This window comes from Mastigoproctus giganteus, chromosome 2 (assembly GCF_048544385.1).
Source record: "Mastigoproctus giganteus isolate SK-2022 chromosome 2, ASM4854438v1, whole genome shotgun sequence".
NCBI lineage: Eukaryota > Metazoa > Arthropoda > Arachnida > Uropygi > Thelyphonidae > Mastigoproctus > Mastigoproctus giganteus.
In genome coordinates this window covers 188,716,880-188,740,382 of record NC_143576.1, presented here as the reverse complement: position 1 = coordinate 188,740,382, position 23,503 = coordinate 188,716,880, and the positions used below count along the sequence as shown (strand labels likewise).

Here is a 23,503-nt window from a genome sequence, read left to right as displayed (position 1 = left end):
TGAACAACATCGTGACAGGTGACGAGACTTGGCTGTACTATTACGATCTGCCGACCAAGGCTCAAAACAAAGTTTGGGTCTTTGATGATGACGACACACCCGTAATTGTCAGAAAATCCCGATCTGTAAAGAAGAAAATGATAGCTGTATTTTTCAAATCGAGTGGAATTGTGGAACGTGTCGTTTTGGACACGCAGAAGACAGTCACAGCTAAGTGGTATACTGAACAATGCCTGCCTCTAAAGTCATTGGATCTATGAAGAACCTGCGGCCAAAGTCAAGAGTGGACACCTGGTACCTCCATCACGAAAATGCTGCAGCTCACCGCGCCAAAGCCTGCACCGAATATTTGACCACGACAGGACTGAAACTTCTCGAGCACCCTCCCTACAGACCAGACCTTGCTCCCTGCGACTTTGCACTGTTCCCGCATGTGAAAATGAAGCTAAAAGGGAGGCGGTTTTCCAGTGATGAGGACCTTCTACGGGCTTGGGACAACGAGTGTGCTTTACTCCCTAGTGAAACTTGGCAGAACTGGTTTAAAGATTGGTTTCGGAGGATGGAGAAGTGTATTGAATGTAGAGGAAATTACTTTGAAAAAATTAAATAAACAAAGCTGTATTGCAAAACTTTCCTAGTACCCTTTGTACTTCCAACCTGTTACAGCTTATAAAGTTACCGCTTGTGGGACTGAAACAAATGCCTTGCTGAAATCTAAAAAAACAAATGTCGAAATTATTCTCTAAATCCAGTTCATGAGTAACCTTGTCAAAATGGCTAACCAGATTTATTAAACATGATTTTCCCTTTACAAAACCATGCTGTGTATCCTTCAGAATTCCATTTTTATCTACATGACCCTGAATTCCACCCTTGATCATTACCTCAGATTTTCCCTACTAGTGAAGTTACTGACCAGTCGGTAATTTTCCACCGTACTCTTAGAACTGCCTTTATGTATTGGTGATACATTGGCACTTTTCCAATCCAACGGAATGTCTCCCGAATAAGCTGACCATAAGTCCTGTTTTCAGCCGGCCAGTGCCATTTTTTTTTTTGCTATGTCCAGGCCGTCCCACTGGTTTAGTAAAAATATTAATTTTGTCCCATTTTACAAAACTTTAAAATATGCTTAAATATTGGCGCAAAATAACCCATAATCGTGATTATAGTGTAGGATGGCTAAAAACATTTTGTTGAATATTTTTCTGCTCTTTTCCGAACAACATTTCTTCTCCCCATCCCGTTTGGGCCTCAAGGAATTATGGTCAGCCTAATTCTGAGTCCAATGATACTCTCATAACTAGTCTTAATAGTTTGATGCATTCACTTGCTGCCGCCCTTAAAATTATAGGGTATATGCCATCAACCCCAGGAGCCTTACTGGTCCGTAGGCTCGAAGATTTTTCATTAAATAAACATGAGAAATTTCAATATTATTAATTGCATGTTTTTTGAACTTCACTCCCATAATTTCTCATTGACAAAGGGTGTTTGTTCTGTAAATATTGATACAAAGTTACTGTTGAATTCATTTGCAACACCAGCTGAGGTATCTAATACTGTCCTACGTCCATTACAGAAGGATTCGATCTGATTTGTCCTCTTTGTATTTATATATGTGAACAATTCCTTATTCCCCCACATCTTTCCTAGTGATGTCTCATAATTTGCCTTTGCCTGTCTAACCTCTTCTGTGGCACTATACAGATCAATTTTTACGTGTTATGGGCTTCAGTAAATTTTATTGTTCTAACTTTTCCATGCAGTATTTTTTTCTGCTCAAGTAATCTAGCAACTTCACTATTTATTCAATATGGAATCCTCCTCATTGATTTTTTTTTAATGGTATTTATGCATTCAAGGCTTCTGTGATTAATGTTTTAAAGGTATACTATAATTTAATTCTATTTGCTCTCTGTGGGATATCTACTCAGTTAACACAGGCTATGTAACACCTTGAGCTGTCGTAATTTTGTTTCCTGAAATTATAATCCATTCCTTTGCCTTTAGCTACTGCTCCCTCTGTCTTCATCATCCACCGTAGAACTCCATGATCTCTTCCTGCTACTGGTTCCTGTACTGTCAGCTCAATTATGTCACCTGATTTTGGTGCATGAAGATCAGATCTATAATATTCTTTTCCCTAGTACTTTCCTTGACATGTTGATACAAATAATAATCATCTAGTTGATTTAAAAATTTTGTCCCCCATGTAGAGTTTCATTCCCATTTGCTCCAATTAATTAGAGGCAAATTGATATCACCCATAATAAGACATTCATGCTTACTTGCACATTCCATTTGCATGTAGAGGCTCTCATCATAATCTTCCCAATCACCTGGCTTGTATATTACTCCCACTCCCATTATACCTTTGTTTCCAACTGTCTCACACCATACAGATTCTATACTAACATGTGAAATGTCTGAATCTGGGAAAGTTTTTATCTTGCTCAGGCTGCTTTTGATAATAAGCATGCCTCCATCACCTCTTCTATCTGCCCTATCTTTCCTAAATACATTGTACAGTGGTCTCAGAAAGTTTTTAAATTCTGTATAGTGGGATAAACTGAATGTTACCAACAGTAAATTCTAAGTGGAAAGCATTCAAGGAATTAATCGTGGATGCTACTAAAAGTTTCATACCTATTAAGAAATATTGTTCAAGGTTTAGGCCTAAATGGTTATCTAATGAACTAATGAGACTTGTAACAGGGAAGAAAAATGCATGGGATGCATATAAATTATCAAGTGACTCAGAAGCCTATGGCAGATATAAGCTAGTCTGTAATCAGGTCACAAAGGAGGTTAGGCAGGCGAAGGCAGATTACGAGAAATCCTTGGCAAAAGGTGCTAAGAAAAACAGCAAGGATTTCTTTACTTATATAAACTCTAAAAGGAAGGGGATGAATCTGATTGGTCCACTTGACATTGATGGTTCGACTGTTGATGATCCTGCTCAGAGAGCAAACAAACTGAATGAGTATTTTGCAACTACATTCACACATGAGGAATTATTAAGGTTTGAAAATGGAAGAAGGTTATAAATTGTAGCAGGATACTTAATGATTTTGTAATAACTGAGAGCAAAGTGGAGGAGAAGTCGTTCAAGTTAAACATAAGAAAAGCACCTGGGGTGGATGGGATCTATCCAGTTATATTAAAGGAGGTGGCAAAGCAACTAAGAAAACCCTTAGCCATAATTATGAGAGCATCCTTGGACTCAGGGGAGTTTCCCACGGACTAGAGATGTGCAAATGTATCCCCAATTCACAAAGGGAGGGATCGAAGGGTGACACGAGTAATTACAGACCAGTTAGTTTAACTTCTGTTCCAGGTAAAATATTGGAGTCACTGGCTAAAGATGCATTGCAGGATCATCTAGACAAGACTGCAGCAATAATTCAGACACAGCATGGGTTTGTTAAGGGAAAGTCTTGTCTGACAAATTTGATAGGATATTATGTCAAGGTTAAAGGAACTGGATGCAAAAAATTTTGATATCATATTTGGATTTCAGGAAAACTTTTCCCACTGTTGAGTGGGAGAAGACAGAGGGTGGTAATCAATGGGTGCTGCTCTTCGTGGACTAATGTTATTAGTGGAGTCCCACAGGGTTCGGTGTTGGGTCCTCTGTTGTTTTGTATATTTATCAATGATATTGATGAAGGTATATCAGGCTTAGTGTTGAAGTTTTCAGATGACACAAAGGTTGGCAGGGTTGTTAATGACAGTAATGGCAGTGTGCTGCTGCTGCTGCAACAAGATCTAGATAATTTGGGCAGATGGGCTAAGAAGTGGCAACTGAAGTTTAACCTTGACAAATGCAAAGTACTGCATATGGGTAGAAGTAATCCCAGAGAAACGTATCAATTGTGTGGTATTACACTTAAGGTGGTAGAAAATGAGAAAGACCTGGGAATAATTGTGCAGTCAGATATGAAGTTTTCTGAGCAATGCAGACAGGCTGACAGGGCAGGTCATGGGGTTTTATCAATGATATATAGGATTTTTGCTAGCAGGGAAAAGGAGGTGATTGCCCCTCTGTATAAGGCCATGGTCAGGCCACGCCTTGAGTACTGCATACAGGTCTGGAGGCCTCATTTTAGGAAGGATGTAGATTTGCTTGAGCGTGTACAGAGAAGGGCAACAAGATTGGCGAGGGGAATGAAGAGATCCTCTTACCAAGAGAGGCTTAAGTTCTGCAAATTTCAGTGGCTGGAGACTAGGCACCTGCGCAGTGATCTGATTGAGGTGTATAAGGCCTTGAATGGGTTCAGCATGCTGAATTCTGATGAGATCCTTCCACTTGTTCAGATTGCGAACCTAAGGGGGCATAAATTCAAATTAAGAAAAGACAGATGTAGAATAGATGTGCGGAAATTTGCCTTTAGCCAGCGGGTGGTTAATTGCTGGAAGAAACTTCCATCTGTCGTTGTGGAAGTTGATAGGTTGAATAAATTTTAGGAGGAACTAGACAGGCATTTGGAGGAAATGGTGTTTTTTTTTTTTTTTTTTTTTTTTTGGCTGATGCTGCATAAGCTCATACACCTGCTTTCTTGCATCACATGCTACTACTACTATACTGAAACTCATCATCTCCTATTCTGTAAGCCCTATTATGTCAGTATTACTTGTCCTAATCAGCAGTTAAAATTCACTCATTTTATTGACGACACTTCTGACATTACTGTGTAAACAATTAAGACTTAGGTGTTCTTGTGTAGTTAACTTCCCTGACACACCTTTGAAGCTATTTAAGCTTTTTCCCTGGCATTAGTTATCTCCTCATTTGAAACATTTCTGTCCTCAGAATATCTTGCTAATACGATCTGCTGCGGTAACAAATAAGAACTCTTGAGGGATATGAAGCATTACTTTGGTGTATCACATTTTATTCCTATGGTTTATCACATGAGTTGGATTCCTTTTGAATCTAATAGCTTCTTTACCTCCCCTTGGTGCCCCATCTGGTCCTTCAGACTTACATTCCTTTATTATAGACAAAGCACTGTTACCTTTCCTCTTATTCTGTTTTGTGGCTTCTACTAGTTCCCTTGGGAATTTCTCATTTAATAGATTCTTGAAATACCTTCTCTGTCATTTTCTAATATCCTTCTCTCTTGTCAAAACTTGTCCATTCTCATCCTGACAGACTCCACATCTCTTGTTTTACTTTCTCTTTACTTTGTCAGTTGATAGATATCTTCTCTTCTTCCCTTTCATAATTTAAAATTTTGCCTTGCACACAATTCTTTCTGGCCTTCTTTCTGAAGATGGAAGTTGGGAGGAAGATATAGTAGTAAATATAGGAGAGTAGCCTGCCTTATCTTCCCAGTCTGTCTCTTCTTTGGACCTCTGTCATTGCTTAAAACCACCTGCTACCTTCACCAAAATTACTTTCTGAATTTCTTTACTCCACACTGTTTTTAGTGATAGAAATGCTCCTTTTTTTCTTTACCATGTTTTTTGTGCACTGTCCTATTATTCCAGTCATCCTTTCTTCTCACTTACTTCCCCATTGTAAGACGTGTACAAAAATATACGTTATTTAGGGATGGCTGGTTTAATGACTACACAATTGCCCCAGGTCTTTTTCATTTTCCATTATTCGGAGTGTGGTACCACATGGTATGTTAATCTGGGATTCCTGATACTCATATGCAGTAGTACCTTGCATTTGTCAATGTTAAATTTCAATTGCCATTTCTCAGCCCATCTTCCTAATTTTTGTAGATCTTGTTACAGTAGCACACCTGGATTACTGCCATTAACTATCCATTGTATCATCTGCAAACTTAAGACATTAATAAAGACAAAAAGCGACAATGGGATCAGCACAGAACCCTGAGGTACACTACTAGTAGAGTTGTCCATAGCTTGTCTAACCTCCTTTGTGACTTGAATGCAGACTTGTTGCTCTTCTCTGCAGCCATCCCAATAGAGCCATATCCTTCTGAAAATCAGAATTCCAGACCAGTATACAGTACTCAAGATGTGGCTTAACTATTGCCTTATACAACAGGATAATTACTCTATTCTTACTGAAAAAAATATCTGTACATCAATGGCAAATCCCCATGGCAGCCATCTTGGCAGCCTGTCTTCACTGCTTTGAGAACGTCATATCAGATTGCACAATTACCCCAGGTCCTTTTCATTTTCCACTACCCCGAATGTAGTACCAACAGTTGATATGCTACTCCTGGATTACTGCTACCCATGTGCAGTATCTTGCATTTGTTAATGTTAAACTTCAACTGCCATTTCTCACCCTATCTGCCTAATTTTTCTAGATCATGTTGCAGCAACATACCTTCATTACTGTCATTAATCACCCTGCAAACTTACACATTGAGCCTGTTAACCTTCATCAATATCATTAACACATTCGCTGCCGGTCATGAGTTGGCATGCTATCGCCAATAGCACGGCACAGAAGGAGGAGACTGTCGCCAGAAGCCGAATGTGTTTCCATAACGAAAAAGCTTGAAAATTGGTAATAAGGGATTGTTAGGTATACCATATCAATATTCAGGTGTCGTATAAGCAGTTCCAAAAGATTTTGAGATTCACGCGCCACTGCGTGATAGGCACTGGAGGTCAAATTTGGCTTTAAATGCCGCATCACGCGCTGGCGTGTGACACAAAAACATAATAATATAGTATGTAAATAATAAAACAAAAAACATTAAGAAATATGTTTTATTTCATACTGAACCAATACAGATTACAAATACTATGTGTAAGAATGTCACATTACGTATAATGTTCACACAATCTAAGCAATAGCCAGGTGATCCTTCACAAACACTGCAGATATATATTGTATCCTTACGTTTCCCTTCGGAATAGCAACGTTCGCATTGCTTCCTCAATATCTTTCCACCTTTTCTTTCTTCCCATGGTTTGAGCACATGTTCCAGTTCAAGTACATCATGCACAGTATGAGGGAGATCAGATGGTTGTTTCAATAAAGATCTGATCACTGATAAACGGAAGTCATAAAGATGCACCTTGTTATGTGAATATTTATTATACATATGGTGTGCGTTGATCATTATTAGTTGCAAAATATGCATAAATATTTTTGTAGGCCACCTAATGGCTTTCCTTTTGCAAGGATAATAGGCAAGCATTTGATCTTGCTTGTCAATGCCTGACATAAACCTATTGTAGGCAGTGGTTTTGATTTCAGTTCACCTCGTTTGTTCTGCATTTCCACATATTTTGGTATTTTGTAGATATGTAACTGACATCTCTTCTGTCCTTCCACCTAGTCATTACACCCCGGGCACACCTTGATAAAGTTTCTCCTTTCTTCAGCTTTTTTTCTCGAACCTCTTTTGGAAATGTTTTCCTATTACTTCTGATTGTCCCAGTACAATGGGTTTGTCTGTCAGAGAGACACTTAGCGAGTTCATAGCTATTCTAATAATTGTCCATAAATATGCTATACTCGACATTTAACATCCCATCAAGTAAGTTCGCGACGACTTTTTGTGCGTGTCCTTTTCCACCAGAATCATCCAACATACCGGTATATACACCTAATTCTGTTTTTACACGATAGATATGTTCCTGAAAAATATGTGTAAAAAAAATTTGTGTAAAAAACGACATTGTATTTATGGAAGAAAAGAAGATTGGTTCCGGATCTAAAAAAATCAGTAAAAATAATTAAAAAAAAACATAAAATATTCGTTTTAAGCTTATTATTTTATTTCAACAAAATACACATGTAATAATATGTAATTAAAATGTACTAAAATAAATTTGTATGCATATGAAATGAAAAAAAATTCTTCATGAACAAAAAAAATCTGTTTTACACATAACAAGATTTTATTCATTTTCACTTTCTGATAATAAACGGCGCATACGTTTGCGTACGACTGGAATATCACTGCCATCACTAGAAATGTTGTGGACATCGTCTTCTTCCTCTATTAATGAAATTCTTTCTGTGATCTCTTCAGCAAAATCAGCACGAGTCTCCTCTGGTGCTGATGTTTCACCGGTTTTACGAACGAATTCAGTTATTAATCGTTGTGTTCGTGTTTTGGTTAGGCCGTTATATAATTCTCTGTAAGAGGCAGTCAACAACTTCAGTTCACGTTGAAACTTCCCAGCGCGTTCCTCATTAGGGTCATGTTTGACAAAATGATTACCTAATTTTCTGGCCAGTTCCAGACCTTCTTTTATTAAATCTGCATTTAGAACAGGATCATTTTCTTCATTATCACTACGTTCTGTGGGATAAGGAGTCCCAAGGACAACCTCTAATATTTCATCTTCGCTTAGGGCTTTGTCGGTTAACAATTCATCAATATCTTCAAACGATAGATCATCGAATCCTTCTCCACCAATTTTGTGTGCCATTGTAATGATGTTGGGAAATTCGGTCGTATTAGGGATGATGGGATCTTTGCTTTTTACACATTGTGGCCAAACCGCTTTCCAACACGCATTTAAAGTTGCTGGTTTTAATTCAGTTAACGCTAATCCAACTTGATTGATACAATCCATAACTGAGAATTTCTTCCACACATCAATGACTGTTAGTGTTTCATCATTGAGTTTGTCCAAAACGTGTTGGAATGTTCGTTTTACGTAGTATGTTTTAATTGTCGCAATTATACCTTGGTCTAGCGGTTGTATCAAAGATGTAGTATTAGGTGGCAGAAATAAAATTTGTACGTTTGGGTGTTCCAAGACAGGATGGCCGGGTGCATTGTCAAGAATCAGAAGAACTTTAAATTCGAGACCTTTCAAATTCATATAACGTCTGACTTCTGGGACGAAACATTTGTTGAACCATTCTGTAAAAATAGTAGTGGTCACCCAGGCCTTCTTGTTTGCCATCCAGTGAACAGGCAGTTTATTGATATCTACACCTTTCATTGAACGTGGGTTTAGGGCTCGATTTACCAGCAGTGGTTTCAACATACGATCTCCTGAAGCGTTGGAGGAAAATAATAAGGTCACACGATCCTTAGCTACCTTAAAACCACCAGCAGTTTTCTGCGATTTGGCTACATACGTTCTGTTCGGCATTCGTTTCCAGAAGAAACCAGTTTCATCTGCATTCCACACTTGATCAGGAGTGTATCCTCCATCTCCAATAATTTTTGCAAGTTCCTGCGGGAATACTTTAGCAGCCGATTCATCTGCAGATGCAGTTTCACCTTTAATTTTTATATTATGAAGAGCATTCCTTTTAAGAAACCCTGTCATCCAACCTGTACTCGCAGAAAATTCATACTTTCTGTTTAACTGAGATGAAGTGCTTGGCTCCTTTTCTTTAATCTGTCTGTAAATTCTTAGTGCTGTTTGCTTGATGGCATTTCCATCTACTGGTACTCTTTTTTGTGACTGACCTTCTATCCATATTACCAGGGCCTTTTCCATTTTTTCCTTGACAATATCTCTTGTATATGATGATGAATTAACACTTACTTTTGTTCCAGAACATACCGACTTCCTAATTGCAGCTTCATTTTTCTTAATAGTTCTTACGGTAGCTTCATGTACACCAAAATGCTTTCCTACAGACGTAGCCCCTTGTCCAGTTGCAAGACGATCTAAAATTTGAATTTTAAGTTCCAAAGAAATCGCTTTCCTTTTCATTTTGGTAATAGGCGAATTATTCGACATTATATAAGGGCTACCGAAAAATATCTCAGTTATAATTAATAAAAAAAGGTATGAAAATTTTGTAAACTTACAATTTATTGACTATCGGCAAAATTAATAAATTTATATGTGCACAAATTTCACTAAAGATTCTTTCACTTTGAAATAGAGCTTACTACTACATGTCTGCCGAAGATACAATGCACGAATACCGTAAATGTGCACCAAATTCAATAAAAACGTTGATGATTCATAGATACCTAGACGTACACATTGGTAAGCAAAAGCACGCGTTTCAAAACGCATACACTAGCTGTTATCCAATCTATTGGTGCGTGTAATATAGAAATGATACTAATATGCCACAAATAAAAAAAAATTTTCTTAGAATTTAGACAAAAAAAAATTCATAGAAATCGTGTTAAATCAAAATGACTCGCGTAAAAAGAGAATGAAATATTTATTTTGAATTCGTGTTAAACCAAATTCGTGTAAAAAAAGTTCGTGCAAAAACAGAATTAGGTGTACTTGAAATTTGATAACCATGCCAGTAGGCGTTGTGATCATATATAACTTGATGCCGTACTTATGGCGTTTGTTTTGAATGTACTGTCGATAAACAAGCCTTCCACGCCACAATATCATAGACTCATCTAAGCTAATCTCACATCCTGGATAATATATTTCCGACTCGTGCATTGAACAGATTCACCATTTTTCGAATTTTATATAGGCGATCCCGTGGACATACCTCTTTCTTTTCTGGATTTTTTGCAAAATGCAAGGCCTGCAGTAATAAAAAGAAACGATTCCTGCTCATGTTGTCTGCGAATACATGTAATCCGAACAGCTTATCTGTTTTCCAATAATCTTGTATGCGGTTCAGTCGAATGGTTCCCATATGTAAAATTAATCCTAAAAATACCAGCATTTCATCTATAGTGGTGTCCTTCCGTGCATTTATTAGAGAATGTTCTTTATTTTCTCGGGGAAGAAGTATTTCATGAGCATAAACATTTGTTTGTGTAATTATTTCATCCAAGATATTGTCAGTCAATAAATGACGAAAGTAATCAATAGCATTATCACCTGACACAGGTTGCAGCAAAGACTCAGATTTTGTGAAACGAAACTGTTTCATCGATGTTACATCATTTTCCCACATGACGTTTTCCAACTTACCAGAATCCTGCAGTGGAAGTTCTTCCACAATATCTTCTTCATCTACACTTTCCGAAGCGTCCTTTGGAGGGATAAAATCTTCGTCATCGTTGTAACTGACGTCACTGGGATATATGTCAGATAAATCCTCCAACATTTTTGCAATTTCTTCATCTGTAAGGGATTTTTTATATTGCACTTTTCTTCTTTTGGCCTGCTAAACTGTCATCTGCACAACTCATATTACAAGGCTTTTCCGCATGTCACGTAACAAAATGTTCAACACCACGTAGAACTACATATAGTTTACACCCTTTACTTGATGCCGAAACAACTATTCACAGCAGAAACACAATGCCAACTGAAGTTGACAACTTCATACAAAAGTCTAATGAATCCTGTGCCCACGCGTGATTGGCTACTGGGTAATGATGCCACATTCCGCGACTGAGCGTGATCGGCTCTTCAATACTGCTGCGACATCACGCGCTGGTGTGTGATCGTCAGCAAATGTGTTAATAAATACAGAAAACAACAATGGGCCCAGCACTGAACCTTATGGGACTCCACCAATAACATTAGTCCATGAAGAGCAGTGTCTATTGATAGCCACTCTGTCTTCTCCCATTCAACCACCCCTTTATCCATTTTAGTAAAATGTCCTTAATGCTGCCATGCTCCAATATGTTATGTGCAGCAGTATCAAAAGTTTTTATGATATCTAAGTATATGATGTTAAAATTATTGTTTTCATCTAGTTCCTTTGTTACGGCACCATAGTACCCAATCAGATTGGTTAGAAGACCCTTAACAAATGCATAGGGTGACTGCTGGGCAACTGCATTCCTCCATAGATGGTCTTCTGTTATTTTCCCTGTAAGAAGTCAAACTAACAGGTCTGTAATTATTTATGTCACTCTTTGATCTCCTTTTGTGAATTGGAGATACATTTCCACATCTATAGTCCAGAGGGACCTCCCTCTGAATCCAAAAATGCTCTCATTATCATGGATAAAGGTTTGCTTATGTCTCTTTTGCTGCTGCCTCCTTTAACATAATTGGATAGAATCCCATCTGCTCCAACTAGTAGTGCCCTACTAGTCAGGGCAGATGGGATGCCTATTTTACATATATCTTCAATTTATCCTCCACGTTCCTCTCAGTTATTACAAAATCATTCAGCTTCCTGCTAGAATTTGATACACTTCTGACATCCTCAACCCTATACAATTCCTCTTCTGTGAATATACAGTTGTGCCCCCCCGTATCTGCTGATTCAGTTACCTGCGGTTAACCACGGGAAAAAAAATGAAAAAAACTTAACACATACTATCACGTGTTCAATACAATGCTTCCCTTTATTTTTTACAATGTCGCATATGATTTGATCACCAACATTATAATGGTTCTTTAGAGATTTAATGGATGCACCGTTTTCAAACTTTTGAATAATTTGAAGTTTTTGTTTAATTTGAAAGCACAACTCTTGCATTTTCCCATCATTTTCACAATTTCTAAACAAAAGCAAAAAAAATTTGTTACTATTAAAAAAAAAAAAAAAAAAAATCTGACATCCCAATCAAAACAAAATTTGTCCTTTTGCAGTGTGACAGAACACAACAATCGACACGATGCACTAAATCAAACTAAACATTTGGTCTTGAAGTGTCCCGGTAAATAAATTGAAATACTTTATTATTACAGTATTTAATGTTGGTAGTGTCTTACTGTGTGTTTAATTTATCAATTAAACTTTATTATACATTATTATATCAATTAAACTTTAGTATGTATGTGTGTACAAGAAAATCACGTTATATATGGGGTCAGCAGGTGTTTGCTTATATACGCAGTTTCAGCCATCCGTAGGTCTTGGAACGTATCCCCCATGGATATGGGAGTCTTACTGTAGATTCAAAATACCTATTGAGTTTGTCAACAACCTGAGCAGATCATGAACATTTAAACCATTTATATCTAAAGCACCATCCCCTGATTCATCCCCTTCCTTCTAATGTTTATGTAAGTAAAGATGTCTTTGCTTCTTATCTTTAATTCTTTGCCAGAAATTTCTTGTAATTTACCTTAGTTTTCCTAACCACCTTTGTGACTTGATTGCAGAGTAGTTTATATCTGTTGTAACCTCTGTATCACATAATTATATGCATCCCATGCATTCTTTTCTGCCACAAGTCTCATCAGTACAGCTGACATTCATTTAGGTTTAAAGTTTGAACAGTATCTCATAGTCGGTATGAAGAGTGTAGTCGATTTTGCGATTACATTCCTGAATGCTCCTCCTTTGGAGTATTGCTGTTGGAAACATCATCAGTTGGGCCTGCTGCCTATAATTAAAAATTGAGACTATAGTACTCACCTTTTCAAAAGCAAAAGCCCTTCCCTTTGCTCTTGACAGTAGTTGCAGCTTTAAATAAATCCTGCATCAATACACTTGTTTCTTTTATCTATAGAAATGCATGAAGCATTTCTGCCAGTAATCAAATCAAGAATATTGCTTTTGGTCATTGCCTCTCTAACATGCTGGTGTAGAAAACATTCATCTAATGAATCCACAAAGGTCTTGATACTGTTTGAATGACCAACTCACATGATCCAGTCAATATCCAGAAAGTTAGTCCTATATTATAAGACATTCTGATTTACTGACCCACTCTGTTTGTACAGTTTTTTATACTCATAGTCTTCAGGTGCTCAGCACACTCCTACTGTCATTTTTGTTTTCATCACACCAAATTGACTCAACATTGTGTTGGCTATCCATGTCAAGTGGATCCCTGCCTTAATTTTATGTGCTTAACACTAAGTGCCTAAACACCCCAACCTCTCTCTCCCTCTCCTTTCTGTACACATTTATTTTCTTCATCTCTTATATAAGTCTGAGTGACACTGCCTCCAATGTCTCACTTGGCAACTTGACCAGTACTTCAAATTCATCAAATTTATTTATTGTGCTCCTAACATTGGTGTACACACAAGTATGCATGCACCTGTTTTTACTCTTAGTCATGCTAACTCAGACCATGTCTGTGTCTGTGTTAGTGTCTGCAATTCTGCCCAGACACGATAGGAGGGAGTATATGATGAGAGCCTTGTCGATCAATTCGGCCCTGGAAAGATTGTGCAAGGCTCAAGGGGTAGAATTTTTTTCAGCTTGGAATGTACTTGTTAACAGGAGAGATTGCTTCTACAGGGATGGGATACACTCAAATAGAAAGGGTGCAAGAATATTTGCTGATGCTATCGAGGCAGTGTTAGGTGGGTCGGAAAACTGCTAGCTTGGGGAGAGACAAAGACTAATGGATTAACAGTAGCCACTGGCAGAGGTGAAAGAGACTCTTGCACTGCTTCTATTGGAATGAGCAGAAGCCTGAAAAACAAGATGCAGGATATTTCAGAGACTGCTGGAAGTCATTGCGGTACAAGTAAACACATGGGTTGTGTTAGGGTAGCCAAGAATAGAAACAGGTGCATGTATACTTGCGTGTACACCAATGCTAGGAGTTTAGTAAATAAATTTGATGAATTTGAGGTATTGCTCAAAACATCAAAGGCAGATATTGTTGGGATATCAGAGACGTGGTGTCACACAGATATAAGGAATGCAGAACTGGAATTTGGGGAGTACAATGTGTATAGAAAGGATAGACAGGACAGGAGGGGAGGAGGGGTTATGCTATTAGTTAAAAAACACATAAAATCCAAGGAAGTGAAGCCAGTCGACATTGATGGACAGGGCAGTGTCGAGTCAGTTTGGTGTGACATAAGCATAGGGAAATCAAAATTGAGAGTAGGAGTGTGCTATAGGCCTAATGACTCTGATGAGTATAATAAGATACTGTACAGGGAAATAGAATGGGCCAGTAAATCAGAGAGTGTTATAATGGGGGATTTTAATTTCCCAGATATTGACTGGAATTTGTGGGTTGGTCACTCACACACTAGCAAGGCTTTTGTGGATTTATTGGATGATTGTTTTCTACACCAGCATGTTCGGGAGGCAACTAGAAGGAGTAATACTCTTGATCTGATTATCAGTAGTGATTCTTCATGCATTAGGAATCTGCAGATAAAGGAACCACTGGGTGGCAGTGATCACAGTGTGCTGAAGTGGGAAGGAGGTAACTACCATCAGAGGTAAAGGGAAGGGTTTTTGCTTTCGTAAAGGCGACTATGATGGTCTGAGACAGTATTTAAATTCTATACAGTGGGACCAACTGATGATGTTACCAACAGCAAATTCAAAATGGGAAGCATTCAAGGAACTAATCTTGGAAGCTACCAGGCTTTACATACCAACCAAGAAATATTGTTCAAGGTTCAGGCCTAAATGGTTGTCAGATGAACTAATGAGACATATGGCAGAGAAGAAAAATGCATGGGATACATACAAATTAATGGGTGACATGGAAGCCTATGATAGATATAAGTTGGTCTGTAACCAAGTCACAAAGGAGATTAGGCAGGCAAAGGCAGATTATGAGAAATCCTTGGCAAAGGATGCAAAGAAAAACAGAAAAGAGTTCTTTACCTATTTAAACTCAAGAAGGAAAGGGATGAATCAGATTGGTCCACTGGATATTGATGGTTTAACAGTTGAGGATCCTGCTCAGGTGGCTAACAATCTAAACGAGTATTTTGCATCTACATTCACACATGAGGAGTTATTCAGGAAGGGGAATGTCGTAGGTGAAGTAAACATTGGCAGTGAGCTAGATGATTTTCTAATAACTGAGAGGAAAGTGGAGGAGAAATTGTTGAGGATAAACATAAAAAAGGCACCCGGGGTGGATGGGATCTATCCAGTTATATTAAAGGAGGCAGCAAAGGAAGTAAGCAAACCCCTAGCCATAATTATGAGAGCTTCTTTGGACTCAGGGGAGGTACCCATGGACTGGAGATGTGCAAATGTAACCCCAATTCACAAAGGAGGATCAAAGGCTGACACAAGTAATTATCGACCTGTTAGTTTAACTTCTGTTCCAGGAAAATTAATGGAGGCACTGGTTAAAGAAGCACAGCAGGATCATCTGGACAAGAATTCAGTTATAGCTCAGACACAGCATGGTTTTGTTAAGGGCAGGTCTTGTCTGACCAATTTGATTGGATACTATGATGTAGTCACAAAAGAACTGGATGCAGGGAATAACTTTGATATTATATATTTGGATCTTAGAAAGGCTTTTGATACTGTTGCGCATGGAAGACGGCTGCTCAAATTGGAGAAGTGTGGCATTGGAGGCAAATTGCTGCTATGGATAAAGGGATGGTTGAGTGGCAGAAGACAGAGAGTGGTAATCAATGGACACTGCTCAACGTGGACTAATGTTATTAGTGGAGTTCCTCAGGGTTCAGTGTTGAGTCCATTGTTGTTTTCTGTATTTATAAATGATATTGATGATGGTGTGTATCAGGCTTAATGTCCAAGTTTGCAGACGATACCAAGGTTGGCAAGGTTGTTAAGGACACTACTGATACTATGCTGCTGCAACAGGATCTGGAAAGGTTGAGCAGATGGGCTGAGAGGTGGCAAATGAAGTTTAACATTGACAAATGTAAAGTACTACATATGGGAAACAGTAACCCCAGATCAACGTATCAACTCTGTGGTACTACGCTGACAGTGGTAGAGAATGAAAAGGACCTGGGGGTAATTGTGCAGGCAGATATGAAGTTCTCTGAGCAGTGCAGACGAGCTGCAAGAGTAGCTCATGGTGTCTTGTCAATGATATACAGGAATTTTTCTAGCAGGGACAGGGATGTGATTATTCCCTTGTATAAGGCATTGGTCAGCCACACCTTGAGTACTGTATACAGGTCTGGAGGCCTTATTTCAAGAAGGATGTAGAGCTGCTGGAACGAGTACAGAGAAGGGCAACAAGATTAGTGAATGGAACAAAGGGTTGCTCTTAAGTTTTGCAAATTACAGAGCCTGGAGACTAGGCATCGGCGAGGTGATCTGATAGAGGTGTATAAGGCTTTGAATGGCTTGAGCATGCTCAATGCCGATGGGATTCTTCCTCTTGCTCAGAATAATCACCTGAGAGGGCATAAATTCAAATTGAGGAAGGATGGATGTCGGATAGATGTGCGGAAATTTGCCTTTAGCCAGCGGGCAGTTGGTTTGTGGAATAGACTCCCATCGCTTGTTGTTGAAGTTGATAGCCTAAACAAATTTAAGGCTCAGCTGGACAGGTATTTCGAACGAACGGAGGGGTGAAATGGGAGTAGTGGTTGTTTTTTTTTTTTTTTTGGCTGATGCTGAACAAGCTTGCTTTCTTGCATGATATGCCTCTACTAATGCTAATGTCACCAGTTATCATAAATTAAATACCTGCATACATTAACTAACTTGTGTAACGTTGGGATAAAAATTATGAGTAGATGAATACAGCATGAAGATTATAAGATGGATGTACATTATAAGACAGTTAAAAAGTTAAAAAAAATATAAAAGTTAATCATGTAAAGAAATTTAAAGGCCTTCAATTTGTTTTCTTAAATGTGGTTAATTCCTTCAGCCATTGACCACAGTTTGCATCCTCTTATATTATGGTGTGCTTAATTGACTAGCAAATGTGCTGCCTCTAGAAAGTTGCATCAGGGTTTATCGACGTCAATCAGACTTATACCAAAATATAAGAATTTGCAAATTGTGATTTGTGATATCACGTCAATCCAAAATTTGCTATGTTGTGCCTGGTTTCAAGTTGTGCCATAGTCTAGCTGTGAATAGTACTAATTAGAGAAACATCTGGATACCAGAGACACCTAAAATTTTTTTATTCTGTTTCTGACATGAAAGCTCAAGTAATTTCACTTTTTTTCTGGTGTGTATGTGGGGGGTGGGGGGAAGAGAGAGAGAAAGAAAGAAAGAAATAAAAACTGCCTATGCCTTCACTTAAAATATCCAGTTTTTGGGCAGCCGATTTTATTTATTTTTTTTTATTTAATAAAATAAACATGCCACTCATATACAAACAATTCTTCCAATTCTTGTCTATACAGTTAATTTTTTCTTTATCAGCTCTTTCATGTGGGAGCCCAAAATGCTGTATGTCAAAGTAGATATAGATATATTTTGTTCATATGCTCCATGATATGAAAACATTGGGCATCAAAACCAGATCTACTTTCTTTTCTTTTTTTATATTTTCTAGAGAATGCTGGTTACATTCGGGCAGAAGTTATTATATCATTTATGTATATATCCTAATTGTGATTTATATCATTCATAAGTTTTAATTAACAGAATGACTATAATATTAATTTAAATTTAACAATACTTGAATGTCGGCATAGTCAATTAAAATAGGACTCTACAGATCATTAATTTATTTATTTTTTTTTTTTTTTTTTGCTTAACTTTTAATTTAGATATCAACTTTTGTAAAATGTTTGCCATATGTTATTAATATGCATATGGGTATGGGCATTTACTTATTATATCTGATTCATTGCATTATGTTAACATAGCATATAATTTTACTCCTTTGTTAAGACTGAATTATTTCAGTATTTGAAAAATTCATATTCCATTGATTCTAGTTTTCTATTAACTATAACATTATATAGTGTATTCTAGTTATTTGGGCCACTGGTTAATCAGGCCAGCCGTTTATTTGGAACAAATCATAAAAAAAAGAACCTAATTGAGAAAATAGCCAGGATTTTTTTTTTTTGCTTAATTAGGACAACATGCTGTTTAATTGGGCAGGAGACCGCAGCACTTGAGATTACCCTACAATTGTCTCTGACCATGCCACGTGGTCCAGTTAGATTTCTGGAGGTCAAAACCATAAAACAGTAAAAACAATGAGCAGTTTCTGGTTTATTAGGCTTTTCTGTTAGTGCAATCTATTATAAACGGATAGTAAACTCGATCTTATTGAATTTATGATAATACTGACAGCTGGAATTCTGTGGTTTTCTACATTATTATGGTGGAATGTGTTTCCCTTGCATGAAATCTTCTATCATATAAAAAACATAAATTTTCAGAATCTTTTCATTCCTATTTTTTAAGCTTTCAGAAAATATTTTTCTGATTTTCATGTGTCATTTAATTTTTTTAATTGGTAATGTAATAAAGTGCAAATTTGTGCTTAATATATCTTTACTTTTATAGCCTGTGGATAATATTCCTCCTGTTATTAGAATTGCTATTTAATAGAATTAAAATTAAATTCACAAATATGATCACAATGACCGCTGCTTACTACACATCGTATAGTAAACGGTACTTTACTATGGTGAAACCATCATAACGGGATTTGATTGTACAGAGAATCAAGTGTAAAGCAGGGTCCACTGTATTTTTAACTGTTTATGCAAAACTTTGCATAATTTGGGCAGCCTCTTAATCTGCCCAAAATGCACTAGTCGCAATTTGTCCCAAATAACCGGAATCCACTGTAATATAAATATTAATGTGAAATACTTCACTAATAAAATATTGCTTCATTTAGGTGACTATTGAAAAAGGAAAGACTCTACATATCAAAACCTTGGCAGTGTCTGATGGAATTACAGAAAATGGGGAAAGAGAAGTATTTTTTGAGTTGAATGGGCAACTAAGATCAGTTTTCATAAAAGATAAATCTGTTTCAAAGGTAAGTAGTAAAGAAAAAAAAAAAAGCATGTGTACGCTGTATGCACAAAGAATGTTTTATTTTATGTAACAATATCCTTGGCTTTGGCAAGGATAAAGTGGTTTAGTATGAAAAGAATCCAAACACGTTTAACATTTTAAAGCTTTTTTTTTAACAGTTTCTAGAGAACACTCAATAGGTAATTTAATTACAATGGATGTGTGATAGCTAAAATATTATACTTTTTATTTTATTTATTATTTTTTTTATGGAAACCTCAAACACGAGAGGTATTAGAACCTATAATACTCAGTACTGTGCTTGGGTTAGAGGTTGAGAAGACAAAAGAAGATATTTGTTGACATTAGACTACAAGCTCTGGCTAAGCTCCATTAGCCAGACAATTGGACACGTTAATATCAGTGGTTTGCTAATAAGTAAAGGAAGTTCATACGGTAATCCACAGGTCTATAACATACATTGAAATTGTAAAGAGTGTAAATGTCTTTGAAACACAGCACGAATTATAGTTCCATGATTAATAGTCCATACAGATCTAGAAGTATTTAACATTAGTCCAAATTTATTTTCTAAGAAATCAGTCAAAGGTTTGAATTGAGTATCTGCAAAATTAACGTTGAAATCTCCACTGAGGATTATTGGTATTCGGTCACATTTTTTGTGAGAAAATTATTGTAGCAGTGCAGCTCCTTTAATTGTGTGAGAAAGTAAAACGAAACGGATGAATTCAGTGATGTGTTCAATCTCTTGGTTAGGCGAAATGTAAATGACTACCAACAATATAGTTTAACCATCAGGAAGAAGGCATTTAGCTGCATAAATGTTTCCAACAGGTCTAACACACGAATTTGTCAACACTTTGTCGATAAATCATTTCCTATAAATTACTTCATATGAGAAGTAACAACATGAGTATGATTTTTCTTTCTTATGATAAACTACTACACTGCAGCTTGTTGATCTTCTCATTTGAATTGACAACACAGTCTAAGTTAGGTATGCTTACTTCTACTTTGTTATTTAGCCACAAGCGCCTCCGTACCCAGGTGGGCAGGAGCAGCAGTGCGTAGCACACGCTTCTTGATTAGACCAGGTTCGGGCCCATGACCACCAAACACGGAGAATGCGGAAAGGTCAGGGAATGATCACCGCATATCCCCAGAGAAATATGGCCTTAGTTGCTAATGCTCCTAAAAAAAAAAACCCCAAAATTTAGCCACGTTTCAGAAAGTAGAAGTAAATTGGATTGTTGTTTGACTGCATCAGTAAGATTGTCACTGTGAGCATGTAAACTTTGACAATTTAACGTTAGAATGGAAAGATCTTGTCATTTACTGATGAGCTCGTATAAAGTATCTTGCATAGTAAATAGAAGATTACTCTACAACCTGATCATTTCAGCTTGAAGTGCAAGAGTGGATGTAGTATTTCTCAGTCCATGATAAAATTTCTTTTCTCCATTTTTTTTTTTTTTTTTTTTTTTTATGAGAACCCCAAACATGAGAGGTATTATAACCTATAGTACTTAGTACCGTGCTTGGGTTGGAGGTTGAGAAGACGAAAGAAGATATTTGTTGATATTGGACTTGAACTTCTGTAGATTGTAATTTTCAGGAAATACGTATGAAGGAAGGTTGTTCCAGAAAACAGCAGTTGAATGAATAAATGAGGAAGATGAAAAGTTGGTTCTGTGGGTTTGAAGTTGGACAGTAAATGGATGTTGACTGGTGGCGGCACGTGTTCGGACTGTTTTGAAAGAGAGAGCAGGAATTATAGAAGCCAATTCAGAAGAACAGTGCCCATGGAAGTATCTGTAGAAGAGGCATGCAGCAGAAACAGTGCGTCTATGAGAAAGCGAGTGGAGAGACTCTGTTAGAGATGAATCATTAATTAACCTAACTGCCCTCTTCTGAATGGAATCAAGAAGCCTGAGAGAGGTTTTGGGGGCACCACCCCAGATGTGGGAACAATATTCCATGGCAGGGCGGATTTGCGATTTATACAGAGTGAGCAGCTGTTTGGGGGAAAAGTAACGCCGAGAGCGAAAGAGAAAACCAAGTTTTTTAGATGCAGAGGAAGCAATATTTGTAATGTGCTTGTGCCAAGAGAGATTAGAAGTCAGGGTAATCCCCAAAAGAGATATATCATTTTGCCTAGAAATCGGAGTGTCACTAAAGATAAGCATAGGAGCAGAAGAATCCTTTTTGCGAGATATAAGACAAGATTGAGTTTTAGAAGGGTTGAAATCAACTAAGTTGTCTTTGCCCCACTGGTGAATTACCTGAAGATCGGCATTTAAGGAATTGGCAGCAGATTTTCGAGAACTTGAAGCTGATTGAGCTGGACAAGGTTTCTCAAAATGGAAAGTTGAATGCAATGTGCTATCATCGGCAAAACTATGGATAGGATTTCCAGTCAATGGAAGAAGGTCATTGATATACAGGAGGAAAAGAGTGGGGGAAAGAACTGAACCTTTGGGGACACCGGCATTAGTGGAGAAGTTAGAAGACAGAGAGCCATCTATCATCATCCTCAGTGAGCGATCAGAGAGAAAACTGGATAACCAATTACTAAAAACAGTTGGCAAACCATAAGATGGAAGCTTGTTTAGAAGACCTTTATGCCAAACACGATCGAAAGCCTTTGAGATGTCAAGAGCAACTACTTGTGTTTCACCGAACCTTTCCATTGAATTAGTCCATAAATGGGTAACATAAGCCAGAATATCACCAGTGGATCGACACTGACGGAATGCATACTGGCGAACGTTGATCAGACAGAACGTTTCTAGGTAGTTTAAAATTTGGTGGTTAATTGATTTCTCCATTACTTTAGAAAGAGCAGAAAGAATTGCAATGGGACGATAATTGGATGGGAGGGATTTGTCACCCTTTTTAGGAACTGGCTGGATATGAGCAAATTTCCAAGCAGAAGGAAAAACACGTTTGGAATAAGAAAGTGAAAAAAGGCGGCAAAGAATAGGAGTAAGTTCAGGAGCACAGGTTTTGAGAACAAGTGGAGAAATACCTTCAGGACCTGAAGGTATTTCTCCACTTTCTTAGCATCAAGATTCATCAAAATCCTTCTGATATCCTTTTGACAGAAGACCACAGGAGGCATTGAATGGAGCATGTTAGGAATGGTGGGAGGTGTTTTACAAAGATCATTAATACAGGAGCTCGAAGAAAAATGGGATGCTAGCAGGTCAGCTTTATCCTTGGCTGAAGTGACAACAGAACCATCTGGTTTGGACAGAGGTGGGAGCAGAGATGGGCAAAAGTTGTGGCCAATAGCTTTGGCAAGAGACCAGAATGCTCGGCTACCACTAGGGCAAGAAGCAAGTTTTCTACTCTTAGCCTGTTCAAACTCTAGTTTGGACTGATTAATAACAGCTTTACAATTGTTGCGAGCTTTGGTGTAGGCAGAAAATGAAACTGAAGAATTAGAAACAAGCCAATTACGATATGTAACGTTCTTCTCTTGGACAGCCTTAGCACATTTATTGGAAAACCAAGATAAAGGACGAGATTTTAAAGTGGAGTGTGGGATAAAGGATTCCATTCCTGCAAGAATAATTTCACTGACACGATCTGAGCAAACGTTGACATCAGAAGTTTTGAAACAGTAATCAGACCAAGGAAAAGAAGAAAAGAAGTCTCGCAGGTCATCCCATTTTGCATTCTTGTAATGCCAAACAATACGAGGTTGGGAATAGCCATGAGATAAAGGTTCCATTGGAGAAGAGACAATCACCAAGTTGTGATCTGAAGTGCCTAAAGGACCTCTCACTTCAACCTTGTACTTAGAAGGGTTGTTTGTGAGAAAAAGATCAAGCATTTGCAGCAATAATGTAAAGATCATCGATATCGGTAATTCAAGATAATGGAACGTTGTAGAGCAGATATCATCTTTTAGGGGCACAAAAGGTGATATAGTTGTACACGTTGGCACTAATGATATTAAGAGTAGGAGACCGGCAGAATTACTTAACAAGTGCAGGTCACTGTTGAAAAAAAGCCGTGAAATAGGGTTGAATTTGAAAGTGTCTGCAATTCTGCCCAGACACGATAGGA

The 23,503-nt window shown here is 37.6% G+C and overlaps 1 protein-coding gene across 5 annotated transcripts in view; it reads left to right on the top strand.

Moving 5' to 3' along the window:
• PCB (Pyruvate carboxylase) overlaps nucleotides 1–23,503 on the top strand; it is a 593,745-nt gene that overhangs the window by 515,331 nt on the left and 54,911 nt on the right. For all 5 annotated transcript variants that reach the window (XM_090389678.1, XM_090389679.1, XM_090389675.1 and 2 more), the window contains one exon: nucleotides 19,287–19,430. In XM_090389678.1, coding sequence (XP_090245804.1) covers nucleotides 19,287–19,430 — 144 coding nt within the window. The remainder of the gene's footprint in view (nucleotides 1–19,286; nucleotides 19,431–23,503) is intronic.